This window comes from Anas acuta, chromosome 1, assembly GCF_963932015.1.
Source record: "Anas acuta chromosome 1, bAnaAcu1.1, whole genome shotgun sequence".
NCBI classification, from domain to species: Eukaryota; Metazoa; Chordata; class Aves; order Anseriformes; family Anatidae; genus Anas; species Anas acuta.
Window position 1 is genome coordinate 17,266,393 of NC_088979.1, and position 22,399 is coordinate 17,288,791.

The window sequence follows — 22,399 nt, forward strand, 5'->3', positions numbered from 1 at the left end:
TCTTTGAGAAATAACTGGTCATTGTATCCTGATTTATTTTCCTCCCTGCCAACTTACACAGACAAGGTTATTTTAATCTTTTCCCCATACCAATCTCTCCACCTCCTTACCTGCCTCATTTTTTTTTTTTTCACTCTTTCAAGTTTTTCAGCGTTCCAAAAATTAAAGTTTTATTTCGTTCCAGAGACACATCGTTACATTTTAGGAAAAAGTAATTTTAGGAAGTTTCTCTTTTGGTTAAGGTTTTTAAGCAATGTTTACATTAGTGCACATACACACAGGCACACACACATGTAAACATTATCTATTACCCGTAATAAGCCAAGGAGTTAAACTTTCTCAAGCTCAAAAACATTTGCCATCAGAAAAACCACTATTTACTTCAGAAAAGCAAGAGGTTATTCGTTAAACATTTTCACTTACATATACATATGTATCTAGTTTGCAAGAAGAGAGTGTAAGATGAAAAATATGTATGACTACTACTATCACAACTGATAACGATAATGTAAGACCATGACCTGAAATCTGCTGCAAATTGCTATTTTCACTGCGGCACCTGTCTTCCCCAGGCCACATCCAAGTTGTCTAATGTCAGATTGCAATCCGTTTTCTTCTATACTACCCTTATCAGTATTACCTTAGAAGCCAGCTAAGCAGCAGACACGTAACACCAACATGCTGAAAACACGATTAAACAGCATTTCTCTTCCAGAATGAATAAAGCTTACATATCAGAAAAGAGTAATAACAAATTCAAGAACATCGATCATTTCTGAAACACATATCATCAAACATTTGGTTACCTTCAAACTCCAGTTACAAACCTTTTATTAGCATCTCCTGTATCTCCACATACGCATATTCTGTTTTGCAGCATCCATAATTTATTCTCACAGCAGAACACCACCACAGCTGAGGAAAATGTCTTTCCAGCACAAAAAGGACCCTCTAAACAGCCATTGATGCCTAGCTAGTTAAAAGCTTCTGCCAGGTAGACGTACTTACAGGATTTACACTGCTGCCTCCTACTGCACTTCACTAACTCTCCAGAATAACTCTACCTGGTGAGAGGCAGATTATTTCAGTGCTTTGTCTATGCATCAAGCAAACCACATGCCACGGCAACACCTAGAAGAGGGTGGGGGAAGTTTTCGACAGAGAGGCGTGACTAGAAAATGTGGCAATCAGCTCAGTTACACGTCAGGACGGACTTGTTTATTTTTCAAGCTGTGCGCTGTAAAAAACCAAAGGCATAGGAATCGAAGATAGGATAGATTTTCTGTAGAAAAGCAAGGTAAATACCTGTTAAAAGGGCTGATTAAATGAGCATGTATGAATTGTTCTCTGTTTGGTTTTTAAGTAAAAAATTGCTCCAATGCTTAGGCTCTAGAGCAAAGCCTACACCTTTTTCAGCTGCCTTGCAGCACGCCAGTACGAAGAACCCTGGAGATCTGACTCTCCGGTACCAAGGTGCCTCTTGGCAAGGGACTTGCTGGCCTGGTGCCCTGCGTGCCCACAGCCTTGCGCCATGTCCCAGCATACGGGGCATTACCCTGTCACGGGACAAAGGACGAAGGAGGGAGCAGATTGCACAGACAGGTGTCAGTGTTAGAACTCTGCAAATGGTGGTTTGCTTGTTTGTTTTCCCTGTGCTGCATTGCTATGTAGAAGAACTGTTACCAGCAAACAGCCACGAAGGTAAACTTGCTGCCTCTCCTCACATCTCTTGCTTTGATACAAACACTCTGCAATTGCAAGCTGCTGTGCCACAAAACCTCGTTATCCCACTAATCACCATTTCTTCAGAGGCTTGTGCTCCCTCTCTTTGTTCACCTGAGCTTTTCCTTGTCTCAGTGCCACTCAGTGACACCCAGGAGCCCCAGGCAGGGACCAGAAAACCAGCCCAATGCCCTCAAACAGCATGAAAATCAGCATTTTGTGCCACACTGGACAAAATTAGGAGATAACAGTCAGCCTGTCAGGCCTGAGTGCAGCCCCTCTACCCTCGCAGCAGTAGCTTTATCCCTGTGGATGGTGAGAAAGATGCTCTTCCAACACCACAGCTCCCGTGCTGCGGATGAGCCCATCCTTGGTACCGCTCCAGTAGGAACCAAAGCCCTGACACAGCACCCAAGACAAAAGCATCGGGAGCCGCCCGGTTTGGCTGGCTACAGCTGAGCTCCAGGCCCAGCTCTAAGCTGCCTCTGGGCTAGAAACAGTGGGAACTGCTGCAGTAGAGCTGCCTGCGGCCCATGTTCCCTGCCACGGCCTGGGAAACCGATGCTTCCCTGTTATATCACTGCTACAGGGCACCACATCCCCATGCACCTTACATCTTCTCCTCCTGCAGAGGAATTAAGCAGAATGCAGCCACTGCTAAGTCTAGGGGCTGTAATACACCTAAAACCTCTATGCAAAACCTGAATAGAACAGATTCAGCCAAGAGACTGTAGCTATTACTTGCCACTTAATCCTTACTCTTCTGACACACAACAGATAATCTCTCATTACGTTACCAAGTAAAATGGCAACCTTCCTGGTAAGGTGAAAGGCAAGAGACAGAAAAATTAATTTTAAATTAAATTAATTCTTCTAAACAGAACAATTTACACACTTTTTAAAGTTAGAAATAACATGTTCTTATCATAGCTTACCGTGGTTGCTTCTGAGTCTGGTTTTTCCTTGATTTTCTAAAGGAGAAAAGCCAAGCAAAAGGTGATCTGAATCCCAGAAACGAAGCGGAAGTGTTCTTTTGTGCTTGAGGATTTGTGTGGGATGACATTTTAAATTCTTTGTGATCTAAAAATATTATAAAAAATTGATTTGCTTCACGTTCTTATTAAAAGCAGTATTAAAGTGTACATTAAACATTACGCTTTCACAATTCACTTTCGCTTACCTTTTATACCAGTAAAATCCAATTTTTTACATTTTTGGACAGAGTATGTGACATGCTGCTTTCTAATGCCTAACTAGAAGGCTAAGAGAAAGATGAACAGGTCTAAAGTTTCAAAAAGTACTCTTGTTTTTAGGTGGCACATGTGAGATAAAGGAGGCTGCTTTTCAGAAAGTAATCAGCACTCAACAATTTGAAAACCGGAAACATTTTAAAATGAACATTTGAAAATTGAGGCAACCACAATCATTAGTCACTTTCTTCCTGCTTTTACAAGAAATATAAATATTAGAACCTTGAATGTACAATGGTTTAAAGGACTGCGGGTGTGACTACCTAACAGGAATTCAGTACTGTGTATCATGCAATTCCTTGTGATGGGATTTCTTGGGCCACTCCAAGGCACCAATGTACATCTTCTGCTGCAAACTGCCCATCAGAACTGCTGTTTTAAGTGCCATATATCATGAATGATTTCTCTGGGAAGGATATGATTTGATTTCTTCAACTGTAGCAAGCCATTGGGAATAAACCCAGGCTGCCTGTAGAAGAAGCTGGCAATCCCTGGGAATTGCTCACAGGTTAGGGAAAGGAACTGCAGGGTTTGCTACTAAAATATTCCACAGGAAACTACAGGACATAAGGAAACAAAGACTCACTCAGGATTCACTGCATTTTTTTTTTCCTATTTAAAACATCATGTCTGAGACAACACAACACCCTGAAAATGGCTTATCCAATGACCACTGGAGAAAGCAAAAACAGAAACGGAAGCAAAATGTCGCCGATAAAAACAGCATGAGGCAGTATTTTGGATCAAGTCCAACATAAAATGAATATGTCACATGACTTAAATCCCACGTGTAATTGTTTTCACTTCAGTGACAATCACGTATTATGAAATGCTGCATCCTTTACCCCTTTCATAGCTTAACCTCTTGGTGTCATTGTTTGACTTGACAATGAAGGTGACATCAGGAGAGTCCTATCAGCGCTCTGCCACAGCCAGGATGGTCTAGGGATGTAGGCAGAGCAAGACCCGTGGGTAGAAGTAGTACCTTTTGTTAAACCAACTCATACAGTTGGAAATACCAGAGCAGCCTTTGAGGCACACAACCCCTTCTTCAGATCTGAAATAAAAAGAGCAGCTTTCAAAGTTAAATACCATTGAACAATCACACAGAGCTGAGTTAGCTAATGCACCAATTAGACCACCTCTGAAAGAGAAAAACATTAGATAGCTGTGGACTAGCAGGGATGCTGGGGTGTAAACAGGCAGGAAAGAGAGAGGTTCTGTGGAGGGCTCTAATTTCACAAAATTTTGTAGTCTTTCACTTTTCTTTTGAAATACAGTTCTTTTCAAGTGGTTCTTCTACTTGCTACGAGGCTCAGATAGAAGACCTCAGTGAAAAATGTGCAGAAATGTGAATGGCATAAAAGCATACATCATGCATGAAAACTACCTGGAGGGAAGATGAAAAAGGCAACACGGCAACATAGATGCTGTGTTTGGTAGAGTTACCATGTTTTTTGTGCATGTTCATTTTGGATGGGCAACACCACCTTTGAAATGAGATCTCTAGCCATTGCTTCTCAGGCAGCCCAGCTTTTCGGGCTGTGTCCCCTGCCCTGATAATCAGCACTAGTGTGCCTTTTACCCAGTGCTACCAGGAAAAGTTGTTTGCCAATACAGTCTCTCACCCAAACCCAGACTACCTACCTATTCCAAATGTCATGTAGGTGCTTTTAGTTTCTTTAAGAAAACCAGGTTAAGGCTGAAACAGATTTTGTACAAAATCAACTGGGAAACCACCACTGTAATAAAAGCAATTATGGAATGAGAATATCGTGGATTTTCTATTGTGACTCACAGTTCTACTTTTAACAGAATCTGCTTAAAGACATGCTCATTTTGAAAACGTAGTTTTGGCAAAACTTTGACATGAGAAAAAACTCAATGCCATGTCAAAAACTCCTTATCCACTAAATTCTGAAATGCTCTAAGACATTGGTTTGATGACCATTATCATATAGGTAAGGAACTGGGAAAATGCAACTTACTGGTCTTTTTGCTGTTCCTTAGCTGATGCTCTAATGGTGGCTTTAGCATTGTATTGACATCAGTGTTATTCTGAAATTTTTTTCTTTGTATTTCTTCAAACCATTCTCCAGTCACCCCTTGCAGACCTGTTTCAGACTTCTTTCTCTCCAGAAGTTTTCTAGAAAGGAAAAAAAAAACAATACAATTTATTTTTAAGCCATTTGAGATACTACAGGTATATTATTAGGTACTCTTGTTTAAGTATTTAAAGTATATTTCTACATATAGTATGTCTGAAAAGAAAATGCAGTGGGACGTGATACATTCAGAGCAATCACATGAAAGACTTGTGAGAGCAGAGCTCTCCAGCTTAACAATGAGATTGTGTGACTAGCTTAACTGGACTACTCATATGCTTGCATTATTCTCTGCCTCAAAGCACATCCTTCTTCCTTGCAAAATGAGGTAATAATTCATAAGCATTATAAAACTAATTGAAAGTAAGATTAGGTTCAGGCAATAATCGAATTAAAATAAATAATACTGTAACAAAGCAATTCTTAAAATATTTATCCACTCATTTAAGCAGTAATAGTAATGAGATTATTCCGACTTTCACAAGGAAGCTCACCGGGGCCCACCACATGCTTTCTCTGTAAAGAGATAAAATAAATACTGTGTTCAGCTAATAGGTATACACGCAACATGTCCAACGAGTTTATCACATTTTCCTCTTTCCTTGCTGCATAGTGATCCTGCCTGTGTTTAATATGTATGTAAGCAGCTAACAATGATTATGGATGATCTACCAAGCAGACGAGAGGACTGAACAAGGTACACACATGTGGCATCAAATGAAGAAGCTGCTTAGCAGCAGGTTCAGTTTTCATACCAAGAGGTCACAGGATTGTACTGTTTATGTGGACATAAAAGAATAATGTACACTTGCAAAGAAGTCCGGATAGCGCAACTTACTTGTGTTCAAATTACATCACACAAGTGCCTGAAGTACAAATTTAAATGTGGGAGATCCACACCCCAGCCTGCTCTGGTGGCAACACAGCAAGACTTGGTGCACAGCCTGAAGATGTAATACCCATGTTTTACTGAGGCGCTCATGTAAATCTTCCGTCTTAAACTGTGGTAAAACCCATGTCCAGGAACAGAGACATATGTTTATTCTTTCAGTGAACGTACATTTATCAGCTAGCAACTTGAATAAAAACTCCCTTTCTGTCATTGAAACAACATTACTTCACAAAACAAACTTGAAATTAATTGTCTAGCCTGGAAATGGCTGTACGTCCATCTGGAATCAATACAGACTGTGTTGTCCACACTAGCACCTACTGTTCATCCGGCAGCCTCTGAAGAATAGGAGGGCAGGAAAGCCACATTTTTGCTAAATGAGTATTTCTCTTGAAGAAGATCAACAGACTCATGCAGGAGCACTTGACATTTCAAATAAACTTCTTACAAAGGCAAAAATGTTATCACCACAGATACTGCCGTGCTGTGGGAATGGTTAAGCACAACGAACGCCATCTGCAGCACGGAGAGCAGCCTCGCAGTAACACAGACCAGCAGGAGGAGATGAGCAAAGTGCTCTCGGAGGAGGAGATGAACAAAGCGCTCTCAGGCGCCAACTCCATGACCTCACTCAGGCGGCCTTAGCAAAGGGGACCCGGGGCCTGAGGAGCAGCCAGGCCTGTGGGGCGGCTGCAGCCAGGGCCATCGCCGCAGAAGGCTTGGACGTGGAGACCAGCTCCTACGACCCAACCCACCTCCTGCGGTCCTTTAACACAACCCGAATTAACTGTTTTCCTCGCCAACCTAAGCAGGAATGAAATAATTTAGGGCAGACAGCTTGTATGTCTGTACAGCTGTGGGATTTGGCTGGTTGGAGGACGCCAGCCTGGCGCGGGCCGGATGGGTGCGATGGTGTTTAGCAGGGTGACACCTCACGGTAACAGCCAAAAACACACCCGTGTTCCCTGCACAACCTTCCAGGATTGCTCTCCCAGGTGAGTTCTCCAACGTACTCACTGTGGGGAATTCCTACATCATTTATATACAAGTATCTATTTGCTTTAAATGTGTGCCCTGTGGATAGAAGAAAAAAATTTGTAAAAAACACTTACTCTAGCGTCTACCATATAGGCATTGCATGAACGTGCCTGAGACTGAAAAATATATTAAAAAAATTGCTCAAACCCTGACATTAACATTTAAACATTGTAAATCTTTACCAGTACATATACATTATCTCTACTCATTATGTGTGCATGTGCTGCTTTTAATTGTGCTGCCATCCCCAGCTCATGAACTAAATCCTTTGAATTGCTTGTGCGTATTTGTACTTACACGCAGATGCACACCCCCATGTGGAACCCTATATATGTACAGTTATGTGAGTATGGAATAATATTTATATATTTGTAACTGCAGTATCATACAACCATTAAATATTTCTCATTTGCAGTGGCTCCCGGCCAAACCACCTCATTTCACTACATACCTGCTCTGTCACGTCTGCATGCCCCCTCACGGTACCAATGAAGGATGGCTGTGAACTACAAGGGAAGCCCGTCTCGAGAAACAATTACACCAGAAGATGGTATCTGCAGTCAGCGTTGCAATGAACTTGCCTTTGAGGCAGTGCTATTGTTACTTGGATTGCAAATTATAGATTGAGACACTGCTCCGTAGGAGTGTCAAAACACCTAAATACCCTCTAAACCAAATACATTAATCCTACTTCCCTGTCTGCTCCATCCATCCTTCTTCCTCCTTCCTTTTCCTGGACACTCTGAGCCACTTCCCCCCCTGGGAGGGGGCAGCCCCACTGTGCCAGGCACAACCACCATCAGCTTCTGCAGGATTAAAGGCAGCTCCGCTCCTGGCACACACGGAGCCCGTGCCACAAACCAGGGCAGGCAGCGATCCAGCATGGCTTCGCAGACTGTACCTCTTCAACTTTTCCCATCAATTATCCTACACATCTAAACTAGTGAATCACTTGGGAGCAATTCCTTCGCGGTGTTTTTCCAAACATCTCTTCCTTCTTGGCATAAGCACGTCCCAGTATTTCTTGCACAGACTCCTCCAGGGAAAAGCTAACCTATATGGTTGTATGCATTAGGCTTTCATGTGGGTTATCACAAATATTGTCAAAAGATCTGCAGCCTCCCCGTCACTTCCTGCTAGGATAATAAGGAGCTTTAATTGCTGCCGTAAGAGGAAAAGTATTTTCTCTATCATCTCCTTATTGAACACAGAGCAGAAGACAAATGCAAAAGGCAAACTGGGTTGCCAAATAGAAGATCTGTTCGCAGGGACCAGGGAACTCAATCCCACTTTTGTCAAAGCAGAAGCTGCTGGTTTCAGTAGAAGCAAGATTTGGCACTAAACAGCTCTTAGCACACACCTCACGAGAGAACTGAGCACGAGGAATTGCGCCAGGCTGGCCGGGAAGCAGAGCGGGGTTTGCTCATCAGATCAAAGCCCTCAGTGTCTGGGAAGGCAAAGCTGAAAGGACTGCACATAAAACCTGTGCCGAAAGCATTAGGTAACAGCTACATCAGGGCAATTAATCTGCAAAAACAGCCACCTAAAAGAAGCTTGTGTCTTTACTTTGTTTATATTCCTCACTTTGTCAGCAAGAAAAGGCTAAGATGCTGAAAAACAGTGCCTGGAGAACCAGTTCTTTCCCAGCATTTTGCTTCAACTTTCCCACCTTCCCACTGCTCCATGCATTATGCCACACAGACAAACTGTGCATCTTTATCATTTGCACGGCCAGTTAATTTTCTGGGAAACTATGTCTGTTATCACAGCAATGGATAACATTCTATAAAGCATATGCAAGAACATTTTCTTACATTTCACTTTGACAAAAACGTCATTTAAAGGCCTTCTTTCAGGTTGCCATCTTATTTAAAAAATAGAGAAAGAAGTATTTCTGACAACATCAGACCACCACAGCTGAAATAAATAAATATATAAACTATTATCCACCATATCACATCTAATAGCAAAAAAACCCCCACAATATTCTGTTTTCTACAGTGCCAGTGAAGCTTCTGTATCCGGTTAATCCTCTCAGGAAGAGAAACAAAGCTGGAGAGCTCAGATGCTTTTTCCTAGCATGTCAGACAGACTGTCGGCTCATTTTCCAAGGCATTATTCATTCTCTGTAGCTGGTATTTTTTTTACTCATGTTAAAGCAATCTTTTGTTTATTTTTCTTTCTTGCTGTTTTCTATTTGGTTAATGTCAATAAAGCAAGTCATCTTCATTATTATATGTAAAACAGTATACACAAGTACGTGAATCAGAGAGGTAAACTGACTCCAATGTTTTGGTTGCACACACTACAAGGCAGTGGAAAAAGTCCAAGCTGAAAAGCCACTTGTTTTTCATTTGGCCTTTGTATTTGTAGAATTAAGCCTTCCCTGGAAAACCAAGGTCTCCTCTCATTTGATTAACAAAATGTTGCATTGGCAATAACGCTGGAATCTAACCTGCTGGGTCAACGCAAATCAACCAGATTGTATTTTCTCTTCTTCCCAAATACTTGTTTTCTTACTAAATATTCACATTTTTTATTAGCATTACTGCTGCTATTTTTTTAAATTATGTATTGATTTTGCACAGCCCATTAACGCACTAAGTTGCCTTCAGAAAACGTATTAGTCTGAGTATCTGACCAATAAAACCAAAAATAAGTAAGGGCAAAGGTTCATGCCACAACAAGGAAGAGCAAAGAGTGCGTTGGTTTGGCATCTCTTTCTAACCATGCCCCAAATTCCAACAAATCTAATGGCTCGACTTTCACCGTGTTCAACAGGCTGCTGGGGAGTCACCTAGTGGTGACACTGCTGGATGGAGCGGAGTAACTGGAAGTGCCAGGAAAGGTTCACCTTCAGGACAGGGGAAATCAGCCTGACATTGAAGTATATGGGATATGTTTTCAGTCCCACTTTGCCCGATGCATCAAGTTGACAGCTCAGAATTATCCCTAAATGTTGAGGCTCTGAAAATGTGCAAAACCAGAAGGAAGTGATGAGAAAGTGAAAAGGGAAATAAGCTCTCTAGCTTTTCTTCCCGAACTGTACATTTTAGGAGGCAGAAGCCCTGTAGACACAAGTAAGGTTACTTAAGCAGGTAGCTGCAAACAGCTCACGTCATTTTGTCCCCACAACGCTTTACTGACAACAGATACCAGAGCCACACATTAAATCTTGCTATGAGTGTCATGGATACAGACCAGAAATATGTGCATTAAAGGCAGAAAGCCTTTTCTGCCCTTACTGAAGTCCCACCCTGTCTGCTCATAGGAAAGTCCTTCCATTTCTACCTCTCTTTTTAATTAAAAGGTAGGAAAAACAAACAAACACACAAACACACAAAATGTGACCCAGGAATCTTCTATAATTCACTGTTATATTTATAAAAGTCTTGTGGCACTTCTCAAAGCTTCAGAACTCTCAACAAAGGAATAATCGGCAGCATCCCGTATCATTTAAGTGCCAGCATATCCATGAGACAAAACAAATTAAGAGCAGCACTTTTTTCAGTGGTTTTATTCCTTATATTAAAGCCCATCACCTGCTCTAAGAAAGCCGAAAGTAGTGGCAAAGTGTACATTGATTAATCTCAGTCTCTGTGGGTTGAGTGTATCAGCATGCATGGAATGTTATAATTGGACTCCCATCGTAACTCACGATGTCTTTTGTGTCTGCATTCTTTAACTTGAGCACCCTAAGTACACTGGCTAAAAGTTACCTCTTTTTTTTTCTGCAAAGCATTAACTTCTAACATGACACTACACACAATGAACACACTGCAGACTTTTGTTCTAGCTGCTGTTTTCCTTCAGTGAGTCCAATCCTCCATTTCTGCTTGAAGCTTTTGTTCCCTGGGCAAGAGCATAGTGACACCTTCCTCTGGAGCATAAAATTACAAAATCTTGTAAGGAGCTGCCAGTGGCAGTCACAGGGGCAAGGACAGGCATTCTCGTGCTGACCACATACCTTCCCTCTGCTCTAGCACATCAGAAACAGTTCTCAGCTAAAGCTCAGAAATCTGGAGCTCAATGACTGTCTTCATAATACTCACTTTTTAAAGCACAGAGCACTGTGAACATAGATCATGGGAACTGATCATCCATCTCAAGCTTTAGCAGAGGCTCAGAACATTGCTTTTAATAATTTTTTTTTTTTTTAAAGCAGCTGTGCTGGGTTTACAGTGAAAATCATGTTAGCCCTATTGGAAGAAACAGAAGAGGCTGTAAGCATACAACTTTTCACTGAGTTTATAAATATTTAGAATATGAAAGCTTTTAGTCCTTTGGTCAACAAGAGTGAATGAGGTCAAAAGCCACTGGTAATGTCACGGCTGTCAGCAAGTCTCCAGGTTGGGCTGATTCTCTGCTATTTTCACTACATAGAGTGCAAAGTAGGTGGAAGCTCTAATGCAAGAATGTTTCACAGATGATTTACAATCTTTCTGTAAATGACCTGTCAAAATCAGATGGGCATGGTAAAGGGTGTCACTTTATTATGGTGTCACTTTATTATGGTGTCAATACTCACAAGCTACCTGCCAATATTATGTGGTAATAACAAAACAAATTCATGATGCAATGGGAAGGAAGGCTACCTATCATTCCTTAGTGTGTCACATAGCTTCTGAACTGTAGTAATTAATATCTCTAATGAGATGACTTTATTAATAGGAATTTCCATAAGCATTAATAGACACTAATCAGTGCAATGGATATAATCCTCCATGCAGTTTCTGTTTCGTTTGTAGGGAAAGATGTAGTCTCAATCCAAAACATTGTGTGACAGGAATAAGTTTTGGGTTCCTAAATTTCTGTCCCAGAAGCCTTGCACAGAAATACGGATGTATACCGGGTGTTCCCCATACGCAGTGAATTTTAGGTCTTTGAACATTCTGACTACATTAATGAATGTAGTTAGCATGCACAGCCAGACGAGTGGGGCTGGTCTGGAATGGATGTCTGGAAATCTGAGACAAATCTGCTCCAATACAGTGCTGGGGTAGGAAGGGCAGATTGGTTGCAAGGCTGGGAATCAGGTCTTCCGGTACATCTGGAGGTAATGATTAACAGCAGACCTATTTACTCTTCCAGGGTTGAACTGCTAGCTGATTGTGGGACCTTTTACAAACACTGATAGCGTAGAGACAGCCATCTATGCAAGTAATCTGCAGGTCAGCCATAAATTTAACTGCCTTACAAAGACACAATGTAGATGCTGTTTCTCATATTGGTGGCATGACTTTATGTATGCAAAATATTTTCTAGTTAACAATATAGGAGAAAATAAATAAACAAAGCAAAAGAAACAGGAATAGATGAAAATGCTGAATAATGGAAGTTGGTTTCAAGTAAAGACGAAGGTCCCATCGCTGCAAGCAGACTTGTGTATGATGGCCAATGGACTGGGACAGACCTCTAGAATTTAGAGACTCCAGATAGCCTTAGACATCCGATGGCACAGGGCTAAGCTTGAAGCCTAAGGCTCTCAAAATACACCTTAGAAACCTCAGGTAATTGTGCAGTCTCACACACATCTGAAGCAAGATTCTGGTCAACAGATGTAATACAGAAGGTCAGGGTGTTGTACACTGTTTATGTGTTACTGTAACACAACAAAAGCCTTATGTTGCTTTAAGTTAAGGAAAGCAGTCATAAGAAGGAACAGAGACTCTGGAAGTTGACACAGTGGACATTTTTCATTTGGAAATAAACATATATTACACCTATATATATATATATATATATATATATACACATATATATATAGTATACTTATACAGCCCCTGCTGTAGTAGCTCTGAATTTATTACATCTCAGGAGATAGCTATATTATAAAAATATAAGAAATATATTATATTATAAAAATATTATATTATAAAAACATAATTATAAAAACAATTATAAATATATAACTATATTATAAAAACATAAGTAGTATTATGCTATAAATCATATATACATATATATAATTTTAATAGACATATATATGCATATAAATATGTATTTTAAGTTCATTCAAGTCCACAACACAGGAAGGAACAGAATACAGAGCCCACCAGCCATGCTGCTGCAGCTCTGCCAGACTGCAGCTCTCCGCACTCAGGCCCCTTTACCTAGAAATCCAAAGATACAGCAAGCAGAAATATTGCAATGGGTTGATTATTCCAACCACAAATTAAACTGAGTGTAATTTAGATGCAATAAAGTACAAATATATTGCAGTTTTTCATCATTTACTCTTAGCTTTTATTTTGTGATTTTGATGTGTTTGGTCAGTTAGTATGACACCAATACATGTACCTGGTTATTTCTGAGGTAAGACTCATCAAAAGAGTATAGTTCCACGTAGGAATTTTAAATGCAGGCATTTAAGTAGAGCTATTACATTTAACAGTGTTAACATAACAGTCTAGTGACAAAGGATCAGAAACACATTTTATGTGAACATTTAAATGAACAAATCCTCAGCAAAAGTTCCTGATTTTCCCCTGCTTTATATACAACATTTCTTACAGGAAATCTATATTGTGAGAAGTGCAAGTGCTGCATGTCTAGATGGACCCACAACAGACTTCACATTATGTAGCTCAGGAACCAAAACTATCAAATTACGGCTCCTCAGGCTTCACCACAGAAGGCACAATCCCACCAAAACCCTTGCTTAGGTGTGACTCCAACATGTGCTGCAGTCTTTTACAAGACTACAGACACAACCTGAAAACACCAGCGCAGCACAGCTGTGACAATACCAGGGGAAATATCCATCCACAACAAACACGTATCAGCCCTATTCCTCTGCAACAGTTTTCATTTCCTGGCACTACCAATTTAATATTCCTGAAATATGCGCAAGGACCTCAAACTGTTGGGACACAGTATGTAGAAGCTGTCAGCACCTGAAAATTTTGAGTTCCTTCCAAAACTACTCTCTGCAGACCAATATTCATCTCCTTCCTCATGGCCGTGACAGGCAGCACAGGTTACATTTCAATGGCGCTACCTTCCGCAGCTCCGGTGACTTGAATTGCGGAGGAGAGAGAGGGTGCTGAGGACACAAACATTACTGCTAGAAAGCTCAAACCTGGGAAGTGCACGGACTTCCTACAAGGTGTGTTAATCCTTCACCAGGCCACAACTCCACTGAAAAAAAAAAAATTAACAAATCACTGACGAGATCAGACTGTTTGGCACTAGTGTGCACTGCTGTAACTGACCTGATCCACTTGTTATCTATCATAGCCTGGTTTAATTTATCTATGTAGGCAAAACCAAAATAATTTTACTTTCTTAATTAAGCTTTGACTTAGAAAATATCTACCCACAAGCTTAAAGGTAACCCTGGACTTAAATCTCATTCATTTCAGCAAGTACCTTCTTTTTTGCACCCCTAGGGCCATCAGCAAGTAGTCTAAATAATCATTATCAATTTAATTGTCATTTTTGCAACTTTTTGTCACATAAAAATGCATACTCTAGTTTGAACTCTGGCATAAAAGTAGAAAAGCCCTGAGTGTGTCCTTGCCACTCCTGCAGGTTTGACAGCCCGGGCACTGGGCCAGCTTGGGAAGAGCAGCGCTGGTGGCCTTGGAGAAAGCTCTTGTGAAGCAAGCTAGAGGCGTCAGCAAAGACTGTGTCTCTCCTTCCCCTGGGAGCTGCTTTTAAGCAGAAGCTGTCACTCTGTACCATGCCCGAGCCACGGCCCAGATGTGTCACTGCTGTCTGTGCATGGCCACGGCCCTGCTGCTCTGGGTCCAGACCCCTGGCTGATGTCCCCACCTGGCCTCAGCTCCATCACCCCTGGCCTGCCTGGCATCACGGGGCCGTGGCTGACCCCAGTCAGCATCACCGGACCTCATCCTGACCCTGCTGCAACTTCACAGCCTGGTCTAAGTGCTGCTGTGTCACGACAGCCCTATCTGACAATGGGGCTGAGGTGCGAAGGGCGCCGGTGGTGAGGCCCTGCCCTGATGGCCCTGTGGGGGGACCCACGGCTCCTGCTGCCCCAGCTCCCTGGGAGTAGTGCCGGGACAGCGTTAGGAAGGCAGACACAGACAAGTGCTGGACCAGACAGGCTCCTCCGAACTCAACACACCGTTAAAAGCCTTCCTGGGACCACATGCCACCACACGTGCTGTAGAAAACCCTGGCCCTCAAACACAAAGAAGCACACAGCTGTCATAACGCTGAAATCTGTCCTAACACTGAAATAAATCCACTATGAACAGACAAGACTAGAGATCTGTCAGCAATGCTATGTGGAGCCTGCTCTGTAAACGTAAAACATATTAACAGACATCAGGTTACCTAGAACAGATTGACGCGGCTACAACCGAAACAGAAAATGGCAGCTGCTCCCCTGCAGCCCTACAGCAGCCTGTAACCCACCTGCCCTTCCTCAGCTCACGTGAAGTCATTGCCCTCTATTTCAAGCCCCTCTGTGAAGGGCTTATTATTCAAAAATAGCTGTGAGGAACAACTGTGGTGGTATCTTGATAAGCAAATTAACCATTTGCTTCCAGTTACGGTCAACAACCTGCGCTCAAACAAGGGGAGTCCAAAGGTGGGACTATTTATGACATGTAATTGTTTACCAAACCGAGAAGAGACTTTTAAATCACAGTCCTTCCTGCCATTTTACTTCTCATTGTACTTACTTAGCATATTAACACTTCAGGGCTTCAAGGACCTGCTTTCGTAAGTCTTTACAAACCACTAACCATGCCAGTGGCACAGTATCAGGAATAAATAATAATGGCATCTCCTTCATAAACAAGGCACAATAAGGCAATCGTGCCCTGAAATGTACCGGGTGGAGTATCTCTTATGAAAGAATTCCTTTATTAATGCTTTGTTCACAGAGAGTGCGCCAATGAAACCGCAACGTACCCAAGTGCTGGTGTCCTGGTGTCTTGCTCCTCACCCATGCTGGTTACGAGTGCTTTGATTCTAAAAATTTGTTCTCATTATAAGGAGCATGGCCCCTAATCTAAATCTCTAACATACAAGAAGTTATTCTTAGTCTTCACGAGGCTGCAAGAGTCAACAGGTCTACCTCTGTGCATAAGCCAAAATTACTTTGGGGGTTAAAGAATGCACTCCCAGACCTCTCAAAATGTAAACAAGTCAAAATAATGGAAGCACCAAAACAGGGCTGAGTATGGCTGCAATGTGACGTTATAAGTACAGAAAAAAAAAAGTGGAAAAATACATTACCTATGCAGTGTTTTGTCATCTATAGTCAGATCTGTGAGAGTAAACGTCAGCCAACAGAATACAATGAAGAATTAGTTGCAACAAAGGATGAACTCAGTAAATGATCTACTGCGAGGCAGTGAGAACAGTTGTGCTCCTTTAAAAAAATAACTATGTCCACATGATTTGTTGTGGAGACGGCCTAGAGTAAAGTAAGGAGGGGATTCACGTGATTTATATGATGTTAATGGGTCACCAAGAGAGGAGTGGTGAGTAGTGCTGAGTGTGTCTCCCAATTAATTTACTTTACTTTCATCTTTAAATGGGAGTATAAAATGAAAACAAGCCTTCCCTTTGCTGCAAATGCAAAAGCATAAACCAATCTGAAAACAAGCAAAAAAAAAGAAAAAGGAACGAGTGCTCTCTTCTCGCCAAAGTTCCATTTCCTTTTTTTTTTTTTTCTTCCTTTTTTTGTCCTTCAATTCCCATTCATAAACAGTGGCTGACGCCCAAGATACTTTCTAGGGCTGGTAATATTTTTTTTCCATTCTTCCTACTAAGAAACAAGCAAAGAACATTCCTCACACAATGCAGGCATATTTTTTTCTAGAAACACGATCTAACTAGTAAACTGCTGACTGGGGAAGTCGGTTCAATTCCCTGCTCACTTACTCATGCTCTGTTACTTTCAGTGTTATTTTCTCTTTTTTTTTTGGTAATAGTACTTTCCTTTTTCTCAGGGATTAATAAATTAAAATGGCAGAAGGCCACTGTATGTAGTTATAGTAGGAGCCATCACACAAAACTGATGAATCTCCTAAAAGTTAGCAATTAAAGAACTCGGAGCTCTTCTGCCCGCCTGAATCCACTCTCTATTTACCCTCTCTTGTACCGTAACTCCCAACCATTCATTTTTTCAATCTCTTGCAAATGTACTAGCTAGCTCTCCCCATGCCACAGCCACAGCCCCCCTACCTGCTGCCTGTTTTAAGTAGCTGGCTCCATGTCTCCGTGCTCCTCTTGTCTTGGTTGCTCTTCTCTTGACTTCCTGCCCTCTTTCAGCACGGGAGAAGCATCTCCACACCAAGCTCGAGCCTCTGCAACACCAGGAGCCCCACAGCTGACTGAAAGGACACCTGCTTCGGCACTGCCTGCCTCTCCACACGCTGCAGAGGGAGGAGCTGCCCTGGAGATAAAAGGCAACAGCTCCACCTCTGAATACTACAGCTTCATGCCCCACTGCTGCTGAGCCTTCCTGTTCGGACTGCCAGTCCTTCTCCGACCTGCCAGGCTCCAAAAGGTTGTCCTGAAGAGACTGGAAGTAGGCTCCCTGGTTACCCTACCCGTTGGCTTCTTGGAGAAAGGACAGAAAGGAGAAGCACCTACAGGTTTGTTAAGCCTCTGGGAACCGGGGCTTCGCATGTAAATATCAGCTGTCAAATGTTTTTTAATTTCTGTCCCCAGCAGCTGTAGAAGAAAGCCTGAGAACCTGATCAGGGTGTACCCTGAAGCCTTGAAACCAGAAATCAAATAAGATCTGGAATGGTTTATGTCATGATTTTTAGGACTAATTCATTGTGTGTTGAAAGCAGACGTGTTATCATTACCTGTACCTACAGCAAGCATTGTATCCTTATGGAAATTGAATTGTTTGGGACCCATCTGAACATGACACCGTCCTCTGAACAAGCTGGATGCCTCCCTATCTTCCCCTAGGCATCTAACCATGATTGGAATATCTGGGAGAAGGAACCTGCTTCCAGAGGCAAAGTCATCAATTTCACTAATCAAGTTAATTAAAATAGTAATTTGTGACTGAGTTAGGCTTCTGTTTTTAGTACTATTACTACAGAATCACAGAATGGCCAAGCTTGGAAGGGACCTCTGAAGATCATCTAGGCCGACCTCCCTGCCAAGCAGGATCACCCAGAGCACATTGCACAGGATGCATCCAGGTGAGTTTTGAATATCTCCAGAGAAAGAGACTCCACGACCTCTCTGGGCAACATCCTCCAGTGCTCTGTTACCCTCATGGTAAAGAAGTGACCCCTCATGTTCAGCCAGAACTTCCTGTAGAATTTTTTTAGACCATATACTCAATTTTTTTTTCCTCCCACACTGATACTTACAGATTTTCTCCAAGTGGGTATTATGTGTGAGACTGGATTTGATGAACAACAAAGGATACTGAAGCTGGGTGTTACCCAAGTCCAAAACTAATGTGCATTTTTTTTGAATTATGAAATATGTACTTACTAATTATTGTCTGTATTATTTTGAGTGTATATGGCAGTGTACAGTCATGTGAGTTGCACCAAAGCTGACTGTTGCAGCTTCTCTGAACCTGTTTCGTGGGAGAAGGAGCTTGGGTACGTTTGTTTGCTGTTCAAAGGCAATTGAAGGCTTGAATTCAAAGGCATTGCTCAGCACGGCCACGGGAGGGCACTAGAAAGAAGAAAATGGGCAAAAAACCAACGGCATCAGCTTTGCTTGCCCTCAGTAACAAGAACAAATGAAGGTCCAACAGGTCACAGGCCATTTCTGTATAAAAGGAAAAGCAAAACTGAGAGGTCCTGCCGGCGCCAAGGTGTGAAGCCTGCCAAGCGCCAAGGAGCAGAGAAAAGGGCTGGAGGTACCCAAAGGATGAGCTGGGGATGCACCAAGTGGAATGGGGGCAGAGACCACGAAGTGCAGCTCCGGCTGAGCCCACAGCTAGACAAATGCGCACAAGTGACTGGGAAGACCACGTTCATGCTCCATACAAAGACTACAAAAGAGAAAGAGAGGACGGCGCTGAATAAAGAGACTGGCTTTTTCCAAAGCATGTCCCCACTATACATCTTGTTTCACAGAGACTTGGACTATCTTGATAAAAAGACATCCAGCGGCCCTATCAAACTTTCAGTGTAGGTATGCATCAAGAAAAAAATATATTTTAATATTTTTTATATAAAATAAAAATATATTTTGTAAAATATATTTTTATATTAAAAATATATACATATATGTAAATATATATCTCCACCTGGAAATCTCACAGTTATTCAGCTGAAAGTTCAATGCACCTGAGGAGGAATTGGTAGGTACTTTACAGTGCACAGCAATACATTTGAATGTATGTGAAAATCAACTTCCCTGAACCACAGCTGTAATTTGCTGGACAAGATAAACCATTCCAGATGTCAGCCTCCATCTTTTGATCCTCAAACTTATTTCTAATGTTTGTCTTTCAAAATTAAAAGTGTTTTTGCTTACATAGCAAAAAATGTAGCCTGTATAAAGACAAAAGCCTGTTCCTGATTTATTTATTTATTGCTTCCACAGTGAGTTGTACCTGAGAATGGAACTCAATTTTTCACTGATATTCTCAGAGTTCTGGAGACAGCTGTGTGCTCACTCACCAGACACCAAACAGCACGCATAAGCAGCTGTTGGAACTTGACTTGCGGTCTGCAACCAAACTCTCCATTCTCTCCATCAGTCTGGACCAGCTCAGTCTACACAGGGACACTGTAAGTAAAGATGGCCACTGAACTAACTTGGCCAGTGGGCCCGCTGGTTATCATTAACTCACTCCCTGGCTCTGGTCAGCTCTAACCATGTCCAAGAGAAGCTGGGGGCACAAGTCCCTTCAGTGACTTCATGCACAGAAGCAGTATTGATGAAACTGCTCTTTTCATCGCACATCATCTCCTGTACACCCCACTGGATTCGTGGCATAGATCAGCTATCTGCAAAATCACACTTAGAAAGCATCACAGAAGTGGGCTACAACAGCACACAGGCATTATTTTAAAAGCTGTGAACTGCAAAAAATGCCTATAAAGTTAATTATCAAAATAGTAATAAGAATGCCTGCCCTCTTGGCTCCCAGTCATAGAGTCATATGGGACCAAGAGGAGCAAATGCAATTTTATTCCAAGCCTCTGAAGCTCACTGTGGTCATATAAGAACAGCAGGATTTGGCCCTCCAGGGTCATCACTGTTATTACTTAGATTACAGTAGCACAGAGCAACACCACAGAGCTGCCACCCATCTGCTCATGATGGGGCTCCCCTGGCCTTAAGAGCTTACAGTCTAAATAAGACCAGGTAGACAAGTGGAGTGAGAAAGAAAGCACTTTTATTAGGCTCAAGAGATTAAGAAACTTGCCCAAGGACACATACAAAGCCTTTGACAGATCCAGGAGTTTAACCTAGATTTCAGCATGGCTCCTTGATGATGAACACCTATCTTCTCCCAACTTCTGAGTATCTCTTCAGCTGGGATTTAAAGTATACTCTGTGTCCATAAAGCATCACCAGAGATGCTCTCTTATAGCATAAGATTATTCTGACAGCCTTTGCATGAAGAGAGATCACTTTTTTTGCCAACTAAGTCGGAAGAACACAGATGGATGAACAAAGTCAGTGGCAGGTGAAAGCCTTTAATTCGAGGGCAGGCTATTGCTTCACAAGCTAAACTAAAAAAACACACAGCACAAAAATCCACTTGACAGAAACGTTACTCATTAACATTCCTTCTATATCTACCACGAATGATTTCTTCAGAGTGCCCACGTGAATCCGAGGGGACACTGACACCCCTTGCAAGCCGCCCACAGGGTACCTCAAGGAAATGATAACCTCTAATGGTAAATAACTCATTTTCCAACACATTTTTTTGGCCGCAAGTCCCTCAGCCGAGGGCTGGGCTCCCCCCGCGCTCAGCCCCGAAGCCCGCCCAGCTCCCCCTGCCCTGCCACCGCCGTTCAGCCCGCACCTTCCTACCTGTAGTAGCGACGGAGTAAAAGCCCAAACTGGCCTCGTCCCCTGCCATGAAGCCCCGGGGAGCAGCAGAGGTGGCTCAGAGCCGCCCCTACGAGCCCAGCCCGGCCCTTCAGGGACTGGTCCGTCTGTCCCCCCTCCCTGGGCAGCGCAGCCCCGTCCCCGCCTGCTGTACCTGACCCTGTCCTTCTCCGCCCGCCGGAGCTCCGAGTCCCTCTGCAGCACCTGGAAAATCGTCCTGGCTTCGTCCTCGCTTAAAAAACTGAGGTCGGGCCCCCGGCAAGCCGCGCTCATGGCTCCGCTCACCCCCGGCAGGGGGGCAGCGCCGGCCCCCTGGCAGCGCGGCGCCACAGCGGCATGGCCGAGCCGGGGCACCACAGCGCCCGGCCGCCGCCCGCCGCCACCGCCGCCGCTTCCCTCCGGAGGCCGCCCCCGGTTCCCTCTGGAGGCGGAGCGGGGCGGGGAGAGGCGGAGAGGCAGCCCCAGAGCCTCCCCCGGCCCTATAAGGGCCACTCCGCGAGGCAGCGGTGGGGCGCCGCGGGTCTGGCCGGGGGGTTGTGGTGTTTGCTCTCCTTGGGGAGAAGTGGTGGAGATGCACAGCCCTCTCTCCTAGCTGCTGGAGCACAAGAGATTTGCCCTTCCTTCAGTCTGCTCTCCCAGAGACCCAACCAGCATCGCTCATGGCTCAACTCTGGTCCCTTTTGGGGCTGTCTGGAGCTGGATCTGCCCTGACCTGGGGCAGCTGCTGGGCTCTGCTCACAAAGCCCACCCCCGCAGCCCCCTCTACCAAACCCTTGCCACCTAAACCCATTATATTAGTACTGAAATGCCCTTTGAAATACGTTGGTCAAAGAAGGGCTTTATTTGGGATCGAACCGCAGATGTGATCACAAAAGCAGACACAATTCTTGCTATGGAAAATTGAGGTGGTGGATAGGGCACGGTATGAGCAGGAGCAGGGCCGAGCTGCATGCAGACACCTTCCCACCCCGCAGCAGGCTGACGTGGGGCCACCGAATAATGCTTCCCCACTAGGAAGTCGTGTTGGGCAAGTGGAAATAAGGACCTCAGAGCACAGCGGGAATAACAGGTTCCAGGAGGCTCCTGATTTTGGTGTAGCTTCTGGCATCACTCGTCTGGCCCAAAGAGGAGTTTACCGATTCCTGGTAACGAAAAAACAAAAACAAGGCTATGAGACAACTGATGAAGAACGTAATGAGAGCGTGAAGGATTATGCTGCTGAGAAGATGTTGGGAGGAGGTGTCTCCAACAGAAAAAAAGACACAGAGGATTTTTAGTAGGGTACAGGACACGCTTCTGGGTAAAGTCCAAACCTGTTATTTCAAAAGATGCAAGAGCCACCCCAGTCATCACTGCTGCATTAGCAGCTTACAGATCTTCTCTCTTTGGGCAAACATCCCGTCCTCCCTGTT

General features: G+C 43.2%; 1 protein-coding gene and 1 long non-coding RNA gene across 8 annotated transcripts in view; one reads left to right on the forward strand and one right to left on the reverse strand.

Annotated features, from left to right (window-relative positions):
- The window catches only part of EXPH5 (exophilin 5), a 34,511-nt gene extending 13,084 nt beyond the window's left edge, over positions 1-21,427 (reverse strand). The window contains exons 1-4 of one of the 6 annotated variants that reach the window (XM_068670542.1): positions 17,175-17,301; positions 16,221-16,356; positions 4,961-5,118; positions 2,658-2,802 (exon numbers count right to left, since the gene is read on the reverse strand). In XM_068670542.1, coding sequence (XP_068526643.1) covers positions 2,658-2,802; positions 4,961-5,009 — 194 coding nt within the window. In that variant the 5' untranslated portion in view covers positions 5,010-5,118; positions 16,221-16,356; positions 17,175-17,301. Of the gene's footprint in view, positions 1-2,657; positions 2,803-4,960; positions 5,119-11,059; positions 11,194-16,220; positions 16,357-17,174; positions 17,302-18,455; positions 18,478-21,141 lie in introns of those variants that run through there. The other 5 variants (XM_068670500.1, XM_068670537.1, XM_068670530.1 and 2 more) reach the window with 5 other exon arrangements.
- LOC137850504 (uncharacterized) lies at positions 17,449-20,673 on the forward strand. 2 transcript variants are annotated; one of them, XR_011092566.1, is made up of 3 exons: positions 17,449-17,587; positions 17,664-19,109; positions 19,524-20,673. It is a non-coding gene; the product is annotated as an uncharacterized lncRNA (long non-coding RNA). The 2 variants fall into 2 exon arrangements; XR_011092567.1 differs by having other exon boundaries at positions 17,667-19,109.
- Positions 21,428-22,399: the final 972 nt, after the last annotated feature.